General features: G+C 41.1%; 1 protein-coding gene across 3 annotated transcripts; it reads right to left on the bottom strand.

Moving 5' to 3' along the window:
• Window positions 1–80: 80 nt before the first annotated feature.
• Window positions 81–9,400, bottom strand: LOC127599358 (membrane progestin receptor gamma-B-like). 3 transcript variants are annotated; one of them, XM_052063284.1, is made up of 8 exons: window positions 9,199–9,397; window positions 7,917–8,044; window positions 5,641–5,846; window positions 4,762–4,888; window positions 4,356–4,400; window positions 3,709–3,805; window positions 2,274–2,418; window positions 81–1,624 (listed from the first exon to the last, which is right to left on the bottom strand). In XM_052063284.1, exons 1-8 carry the CDS (start codon window positions 9,250–9,252, stop codon window positions 1,368–1,370), a joined length of 1,059 nt encoding a protein of 352 aa, XP_051919244.1. In that variant the 5' UTR covers window positions 9,253–9,397; the 3' UTR covers window positions 81–1,367. The 3 variants fall into 3 exon arrangements, with proteins under 3 accessions (XP_051919244.1, XP_051919245.1, XP_051919246.1); XM_052063285.1 differs by having other exon boundaries at window positions 4,757–4,888; window positions 9,199–9,226; XM_052063286.1 differs by lacking the exon at window positions 5,641–5,846 and having other exon boundaries at window positions 4,757–4,888; window positions 9,199–9,400.
• Between the last annotated feature and the right edge of the window lie 797 nt (window positions 9,401–10,197).

The following is a 10,197-nucleotide window of genomic DNA, read 5'->3' as shown; positions in this document are numbered from 1 at the left end:
CACCCAACACACGCGCGCGCGCGCTCAAACACGCACATACACACACTCAAACAGGGTTTTCTGAGAAGTTCGTGCCACCATTTAACTGCATAATGTTTTATTCATTAAAAACAGACATTATAAATAAGCTTACATTTAGAATAAATACACACATTTTAAATGATCACGCAAACAATCAATGCAAAATGTCATAGGTCGTGAACAAGAACCATAGCTTCAGATAAAAAGTTGAGATTTAAATGCTGTTAACAAAAAGCATACTGTATGAAGTGGTCTTTTCATTTTTTATTTCCTTCAAGCTCTTCATTGGTCTCATGTGCAGCCACCAAAGAATTCAGGAAATCAAATACAGTAAAAAGACTGTTTGACACAAATGTTCTTTAATGTTGCAACATTAGTATCTTAAGTATGCATTGGGTTTTAAGAACTATCCATTCATCCATCTTCTGAACCGCGTATCCTCACTTGGGTCGCGGGTGTGATGGAACCTATCCCAGCTGTTATTGGGCAGTAGGCAGGGTACGCCCTGGACTGGACACCAGCCAATCGCAGAGCACACAAAGACACACATTCACACCTATTGACAATTAATAGCACCAGTGTCAAACTCAAGGCCTGGCGGCCAGATGTGGCCTGCCACATCATTTTAAGTGGCCCGCAAAGGCAAATCAAAGATGACAAGCTCCATGATGCTTGCTAAATCCGTGACCAAATGTTTCACATTTTCATATGTAATAAATCAGTGACATATTGTCAGCATTTTCTTGTTACCAAACCCCTCAGTTATTTAAACAATAATGAAATAAAACATTATTCTTGACTTCTTTATACAGTTTCAGTCATCACGGCCCTCATAGGGAATCTGTAATTATAAAGTGGCCCGCGACAAAAATTAGTTTTACACACCTGATTTAGAGTGCCCGCTAAATCTGCCATGTTTTGGGAATGTGGGGGGAAACGGGACTACCTGGAGACAACCCATTCAGGCACTGGGAGAACATGCAAACAACATGCAAGAAATCCCGATCCAGATACGAACTCATGACCTGCTGCATTGTGAGGCGGGTGTGCTAATCAGTCGACCTCAGCGACACCCATTTTTCTTTATCCTGTATATAGCTATTTCCATTGTGTTTGTGTAACAGGCAGGGTAATTTGGATTACATTCATAACTGTAGCCATCACAGTGATCTGAAAGGCAACTATCACAGTGGTTTCAGTGCATGCGGAATCTTGTGATTCACAGAGCGAGCTCATCAGCTCCCAATAAAAACATGTTACATGCTGTACATAACAAAAGATGTTGGTTTACCCGAAGACCAGCTTGGAGTTCTGTGCCGTGGTATAGCCATAGCACAAGCTTGAGTTCAATGTGCCTTTATCCGTCTCTTATGCTTCTTTTGCTGACCGACTTTTGCAGAGAGGAGAGGTAAGCTGAAGAGGAGGAGGATGCTCAGGTTGACCATTAGGCATAGTAGAGTTACACCCAATGAGTTGGCAAAGGTGATGGGGAGGGAGTGGTCAAGAAGCCAGGGACGTCGCAATACCATGTCTTGCTCAACGGCCATCATCTGGAAGCGGGTGCCAAGGATGCCAAAGACATGGAAAAGTTGATGGCTGTTACCTGCAGAGGGAGCCATGACACAGTTAACATGTTGCTTGACAGAAGAACATCTTGACATACATAGGATTTTTAAGTCTGTGACACTACAATACTGTACAAAAAGTCAGGGTGTCAAGATAAAACCGGTTTTGCTTGAAAGCTGAAATATTTGTTCTGCTGTGGTGGCCTTAAACGGGCCCTTGTTACAGCATAATTTAATGTGTGTGTGTGTGTGTATGTGTGTATAAAAGTTACCTTAACAGTTTTAACACAAAGCTAAATAAGAAGGAACAACAATACAGTTAATTTTTTTCATTCAAAATACATTTTGGGTTGAGCTGAGAAAAATATCAGAATTGAATTGATGACTCGTGTTCTTGGAATTTTGTTCTGTGATCATGCAACATTTAAAACCAAAATGTTCAGCTATGAGACAATCTTGCACATGTTTCTTTTAAGTTAGATGTTAATTAATTGCCATTTATATTGATCGCGCATTTGTTTATTGCATTTAACAAGGGATAAAGGATTGAATAATTCAACCCAAGGATTACATTTGATTGAACTGGTTTACATGCAAATGTCAACAGGCAATTCGCAATTTAGTCCGACCTAAGAATGGAACAATTGTCTGGTCACATTCTCCTGCTCGATCTCAAATTCATCTCACCAATAAAGTCAAAGCTGCCAGGTGCCAGGCGCTCAGGTAAATGTGTCGCAAACAGGAAGCCAGTGAGGAAAGCCAATGCAATGTGGGTGTAGTGCAAGACATTGGCATCGTTGTCTGTGCAGCCTTCCCCTTCACATAGGAACAGCTGGGGGAAAAAAAGGGCATGCAGAACGGGTCATTACGGTAATGTGGGCCTAAGCAATTTGTTTAGGTGTATCACAGAAGCTGGAAATACTTTTTGTGCAATACCTGCATATGCTTTAGTCTTTAGTCTACACTGCTTATCCAATAAAAATCACTTGCCGCCCGCTTTGTGTGCCACTTGTCAGTTTGAAAAAACCCCATCAGCAATTACCAGCAAGAAACACTATAGTGATAACAAAATTCCTACTTGAATGTGGGAGGAAGTTGAACACAAGCAAAGAGACGGTATTCATGTGCAAACTTCGTACAGAGGGTCGGATTAACAAAGAATGAAATGTTTGATCTGGATCATTTGAAACCAAACTTAATTACTGATGAGTATGCCAACATTTATTCAAAATTTTCAAGGGGGTTGTGTGCGGTTGTCTTCATCCTCTGTTTGTAGGAGGCGTGTTGCTCCAGGTGAAACCGAGAAGGAAGTGCACCACCTACATTCGTCATTTCTCACTGATCACAGCAGGACTGGTCTGATCTCAACTGGTCTTGATCAAAAATCCCCAGTTTACCTTGTCTGAGACAGAGACAAGAAAAAAAGTCTTTGATTCCGGAACAAGACCGAGACCCTTAAAATGTGGTCCCGTCTCGTGACCAAGACCAATCTCGAGAGCTACAACGATCGCTTCCACAGGAGAGGGCCAAGTCTACACAATCTTTTGAAATTATTTAATAATAACACTCAAATATTTGCATGGTGTTAGCGAAATGGATGTTGAAGAGGCTCATTTGCATCGAGGCAGTCATTTTTTCTGCACATTACCTCATTCAAATACATGCAAATAACACCAGAGCACTCAACCTGCCGTCAGCCACAAGCAGCGCAGTTAGTGAAACATTTCACCATCTGCGTGTGTTCTGTGAATTGGATGCTATCTGTTTGCACCATTTTTACCAGTTAGCTCCACACAAAAGCCACAGAATCTTTTTGTTGGATTTGGCCCCGAATGACCAGACACTGCTTTTGGCAGTGGTAACTAATGGACAACTGGTTTGCCGACACTGAACGTGGGGCAATCCATCCATTTTCTATGCCCCCGATCATGCTCACTGTCACATGTGGCGTCTATCCGAGAGACGCGAAACACCCCGCATTGATCTCCAGTCAAACACTGAGTGGCTGCGAATGGGGCATTGAGAAAATATTGAAGAACTACGTCTGCATGGAGACAAATTGTTTTTTTGTTCTTGTTGTTTTCCTCCATTTTGGATATGTATAATACGAGTGAGGCCCTACCCTGTAGAAGAGAGGAATGTGGTCAAACAGGTAGGGGTAGGCAAAAGCAACAAGACGGAGCACTTTACTGAATCTTGGACTGTGGCATTTGGGGAATCTGAAATAAATGAAAAGAAATCAACTTCAAATATCCATGCTTCCTGCATTATGGCATAACCTTTTATAAATGCATCAAATGGCAACGTGGAAAAACTCAGAAAACAGTAACAGTAAAAAAAAAAAAAAAAAAACAAGACATGGGCACATTTGGGAGGAGGGGGGTCTTAACATTGATACTATATCGTGATAAAATTATGATTTAAATTACCGGTACATAATTTTACCCCCGCTTCATAATTTATTTCTATTACCCCTTTTGTGACAAATGGGACAATGCAAGAATATTTTATTTAATTTACGTGAAGAGGTTTCTGTAAAACAGGTTTTGCCTCTGTTTATTGCTCCACCCACTTCTAGCTGAGACTACCAAGGCGGTTAATCGCCGTTTGTGGTTGGTCTCTCCAATGACAATAACAAGCGACCACGAGTTAAGAATGCCAGTATTGGACAGATTATCTGAAGGTGAATGATTAAAAACAGAATGACATGGGCTGGAAAAATGACACAATTTGAGACACAATGCAATAAAGGCAATGCAAAATGTTTACCTCTTTAAAACGTCCTGATTATGATGACGAAATGGTAATCCAAGCCTGATAAGTCAACAGATGGGCAAGAAAAACAGTAAGGCTGTTACTGTATATACATCATCTGATGACAGTATCTACTATCAACAAGTAACCTGCACTTACTAACTCAGTGTGATGATTTACATGGGCAATCAATCAAACACGCAGTACATTACAGCCAGATCTTAGGTGCAAATGTCACCTTTGCTGTGAGATGGTAAGACATCAAAGATTTCCCTAAATTCTGTCATTTGGCACCAAAACACTGGAGAGTTAACAAATAGCTCTCACAGAATTTACAAGACAAATGGCCAGTGTGCTGACAAGCGTGACATACTCCTCCCAAGAGATAGCGATAAGATTTACAAAACATTTCGTACCATACCTGGAGTAGCACGCCAAGCCAGTGCATCCGATGGAGTTCAGAAGAGCAACAGGGACAAAGCACTGGTGGAAGAAGCGGTTTACCCACTTGTCTGGGAACACATAAGCTGAATACGAAATAGCAGTACCTGAAATGCAACAGATTTGTAAACTTAACAATCAACAGTTTGATTCATGTCTGTCAATTACATATTGAGAGCTGGGCTTTTCTTTTTGTTATCTGGGTACGTGAGACAATGTCGTGCACATAATACCGTAATGATAATAAAATGCATTCATAAGCATGCTTTGGTTACTTTCGTTAATTAACCCCTCATAACACTATTCCAATAATGCTTTTCCTGCATCTACACAGAGAATGATCAAAAAACATAATGGTCAGCTGCAAAATTCAAACCAAAGCAAAACGTCTTGTCAACTATGATTGGGTTTTGTTTGAGACCCAAGAGGAATTAATCTAACAATATGTTTATCATAATTGAGCGCTTCGGACGAACTTTTTTTTTTACTTGGCCCCAAACCTGAAATTTTAGGGGTGCAAGTATAGCCCCCCCCCCCTATTAAAAAAACTCTATTTTTTCTATATTATTCATAAATGGGCTAAAGTGTAGGGTGGATGTTTGTCAGCAATAAAAATATTCAATAATACAAATATGTTTAAAAGTCTACAAAATGTACTGGTTGCACATTTGCGAGCAGATGACAGACTGCACTGTCTCAAAATTTAGAGGCAAAATTTTACCATTTAGGGGCAGTCTGGCGCCCGTCATGATTTTACAATATGGTTGGCAGTGATGTACAACTGCACTGCATCATCATAGCAAGAGCTCTTTCTTTGGCCTAGGAGTGTATCGCGGTGAAGTGCACACGACACACTCACCCAGGCTGTAGAGACTTATGGCTCCGTAGTCCAAATAAAAGCACATGTGACGCACCCGCGCCGACATGCTGTTGAAGGTGTGAGCACAGCTTGATGCCAATGGATATATGCAGCTGGAAATGATTAAGACCACCAGAGGCCAGGTGAAGGGGTGCTGCCACGCAGCTTGTATCAGTACAACGCTTACCAGTTTCCATAAGAAGTACCTGCAAGGGAGAACAATTTGATGCAGTCATTCCATGCTTTGAAGTCAAGATGGCGCCCGAGTAGGCAGCCGTCAGCAAGTGCTCTCATGAGCCTTGCTTTTTTTTTGTTGTTTTTTTGTTTGTTTTGTCAATTTGTGTTTGTTGTTACGTCATGTGGACCTGATGTGGACTTTTTTCAGCATTTTTTGGCCACGACATTCATCAAGGAGTAAACTCTGTGCTTGGTGGTTGCGCCTTCTCGGCAGCATGGGTATACCAGCACTGTTTTTGCCTGGGAGGAATGTCTGCGCCATTTGACTGTCGTTGCAGGACAGTCCCGGGGTGCTTGTGTCTTGTGCCTGTTACGGGCAGCATTTTTCACTGCCTAGCTTTGTTCAGCGGAGAGATCGGTGCTGTTGAACGGCCTGCGGCTGGATGGATGTAAGGCTTGAGGAGCCGACGATGAGAAGAAAGGAGCGTTAGCGTGGAGCACCGATGCGGATGTGCAACTGGGAGTCGCGGCTTGGAATTGAAGTGGATTTACATGGGACAGGAGATGTGAGCCAATCTCTTTTTCGTCCATGGACGCTACAGCTTCGTGTTTGCTTTCAAAACGTATCTTGTAGCAGACGTGCGCACATTTTCAGCATGAGTCTCTGATCCACTGGTGAAAGGACACTTCGATCCTCTCCTCTTTCATCTATAACTGCTTCAGACAACAAAGTGTATGCAGAAAAGTGGTGAAGATTGCATGACTGTCTGTGTCCTATGTGTTGTGTTGTATTATTTTTGTTATTTTGACTTCAAAATGTGCCGCGAGAGTGGCTGCCTTTCCAGCAGCTCCTATATTTTGTTGTTCTACTTCTTCCTTTCATAACTTTGCTAAATTCCTTCTGGAGTCTAAATGGAAAGCAAGAGCTCATTTGCATGGCTTGGGCTTTGAAATTGGACTGTCATGGTTTAAGATGTATTATGGAGGACATTTCTTTGAATGCAACTACATAGTGTAGGAGAGTTGCTTGTATGTTTCCTCATTATACTATTAAACTGCCTTCGAGCAAGGCACAGAACTATCCCAACCTTAGCCCAAGAGGCCTACTACTATTTGGTTGCACTCTGGCATACTCATTGCATTTTTTTACTGTTTGGAGACAAATTAATGCAACTATGCAAAAAAGTAAAAATAATATATACAGTGCAAGATAACATTATTTTGTCCCTTTATATATATATACTGTATATAGCATTTTTAAGTTTGCAATACTCTCTCTACACTGACAATGAAGGCTTGTATTCTATTGTAGTGTCTATTGTTTAACTCATCTAGGGATGTGCTGCCAATTAACGTTTGAGATCGCTGCAGGTCTGGCACACATGCAGCCCCAGGGTAGCACCGGACCAAATCTTGCCGTGTGAACACTCCTTAGGTTGCTCGGAAGCATAACATAAAAAACTTCATCCAAAATTTAAATCAATCTAAGATGAACACCAGACTACCTTCACAGATTGTGACTATTGAGGGTGATATGCTGGTGTTTTATTTATTTTATTGATAGCTGTAACATATGTCAAAATAAATTGCGAGATATGATCACACATTGTTAAAGCTGCTGGGCCAAAATGAACCAAAATTGGATGAAAGAGCTCAACCAGCACAGTCTCCAAAATGGACGTAGCCAATGTTGGGTTATTATATCAAGCACATTGCATTGAAGAATTGACCTAGAGTGTTAGGCCCACCTAAAAGCATCCTTCAACCCAGTCTGCTGGCTCAGAATAATCAACCCAATTTTGGATTAAAGTAACCCAATCTGCTCAAAATCTACAGCAACCCATTGATTGGTTTAGGAAAACAACCCAACATTTTTTCGAGTGGAATAAACCTTGGAACCTCTAAATTTATCACTCAGACATGTCATTCCCACTGCCTTTTAAAGAGAGGAATATGATATTAGGCATAGAAAAAATGTTTTAACAACCAAATAACTCATTTGTTGTACAGTATTAAAATAGATCAGGAAATTATGTAAGAGTAAGAATATCAAACGCGCAATGAGCACAGGCACATGACAAGATGTTGCAGATGCTTACCAGGTAGGCAAAAAGTGAGTCCAGATGTTAATGGTCTCATTGGTCAGCTGAAAGAGGCTCAAGATGCAGTCAGTGGCTGAGCTGTGGTGGTAACGGTAACCGGAGATAATGCTGTGCTCATGGAAAACCTCAAGAAGAAAAATAACCCAAAAAATCTCTGTGAAAGCATGCATGCAAAGAAAATCTCTCCTGTCGGTTGGGTCAATTAAAAACATGCTTTTCAAGTCACTCATAAATCCTACAGAAACTACTTGACCTGGATTAAGGTGGTCAGGAGGACTTTTGTTTGTGGGGTCCCCTATAAATTTCCCCAACTCCCAAAATGATACATCCAACAATCTTAAAGTTTTTATATGTTTGGGAGAAAGCTTCGAGAAGCTTTGTTTTAATGCTGGAACCTATTTCAGCGAGCTTCGGGCAGTTGGCGGTGTACACCCTGAATGTTATTGCCAGCCAATCACAACGTACACAGACAAACATTCACACTCACAGTTGCACCTTGGGACAATTTAGAGTGATTCATTAACCTACCATGTATGTTTTTGGAAAGTTGGAGGAAAACCCGGAGAAAACCCACGCAGACACGGGGAAAACACGCAAATTCCATGTATAGAGGCCAGAGCCCTCAAATGAAGCCCAGATCTCTGCACTGCGAGGAGAATGTGATAACTAGTCAACCGGTGTGGCCCTCATCACTATAATTTATCCGGACCTGAATATCAACTAATAATAGCCATCCATTTTTTAAAGCAGCCTGTCCTCATTATGGTTGTGCGTGAGCGGGAGCTTTATCCCAGTTACGTTTGAGCGAGAGGCAGGATACACCTTGTACTGATTGCCATGTCAGATAAAGTAAATAAAAGAAAAAAATTAAGAAAAATTTAAAGCAAAATTGCTACCATACATAACGGCGTTTGAAAATCGCTGATTCACTTGTGATGTGATTCTCTCATGGCATAGCATTTCAGTACTGTATTATATATTGTTTCTGACATATAAAAAAACATGCACGGAACGATTGCGCAAGAAAATATTTCTTTCAAAAGGCTTTTCACTTTTACTCAAAGTGCAGTAAATGTACAGCACTGTTACAAGTTTACGGTTCCTCTAGTCTCAATGCTTTCACTTTCTATTGAGCCTCATCATACGTAAAACTGAAATAAAACCATGTTTAGAGGACATATTGACCTAAAGTGAAAACATGACTACTTTTTTTCAATTATCTTACATTTTCCACCCATCTGAGTGACCCGATGTTCCATCAAAGATACAGAAAACTTACTTTGGGCACTTGATTGATGGTGACGACCCTTGGTAATTTCATAAGGCTGAGCATGCTTACTGCAAAGTGCCGCTGTACTGTCTGCAAGTAAGCTGACTTGAGGTTGCCGGCGGGGTGTGCCTTGCGTCTTTATAAGCGTTGTGTTGCCATGTCGCCCCATTGGATTCCTCACTTCACCTTCCCCCTTTTCAAACCCAGCGAGAATATCCAGTATACCTGGGCCACTCCTTCCTCCTCCTCCTCTCTTCATACACACACAGACAGACAAATAGAGGATCAAACAGATGACAACATTGTGACACGCACTGATGAGAGGGATTCAACAACTGCCATTAAAAGCTTGATGGTGTTTAAAGATGCTCCGAAATGAGGAATAAAGTACATGTACACCTTATAATGAGGGATATACATTTCAGGTCATCATGTGAGAGGCCATTGAAGGATAAACAGTTCCGGCCAAGCCAATTCCTTGCTCACATGCCACCTTCAATCTTCTTCCGACAAGCCAAGGAGACCCACAACAAAAATGTTTTGTTATTCTGGTATTACAATACAATACAATACAATACATGCTGATTTATAGAGCGCTTTCACAACAGCGGCAGCTGTAACAAAGCGCTTAACAAAACAGTTAACAAAGTAACATAAAACACAGACAGTCGTGCAATCCTAACCACTTTTCCGTCACACGCTTTGTTTTATGATGATTAGTAGGAGTATTTTTTTATTTTTTTACTGCTGGAGTCAGTAGCCAATAATGTGAAACAAAAGGTAACACTTACTGGGGTTAAACTCACGTCAATGTTTTATCCCAAAGGCTGATGGAAAACGTATTTAATACCTCACTACCGGTACTTTAGTATTTGGGTAATGTGATGTGGCTACTATGTGATCTGGGTCTGCTTCATTTTTTGTTGACCCTACAAACAAACACAACAAAGTAATGGTAAGAACTAATTTGAGCACTATTGCCGAGCACCATGGGATCTCATTCTGCTC

Source organism: Hippocampus zosterae, chromosome 4 (genome assembly GCF_025434085.1).
Source record: "Hippocampus zosterae strain Florida chromosome 4, ASM2543408v3, whole genome shotgun sequence".
Classification (NCBI taxonomy): domain Eukaryota; kingdom Metazoa; phylum Chordata; class Actinopteri; order Syngnathiformes; family Syngnathidae; genus Hippocampus; species Hippocampus zosterae.
Note: the sequence above shows the minus strand (reverse complement) of the source record. Positions and strands in the feature narration are given on the sequence as shown.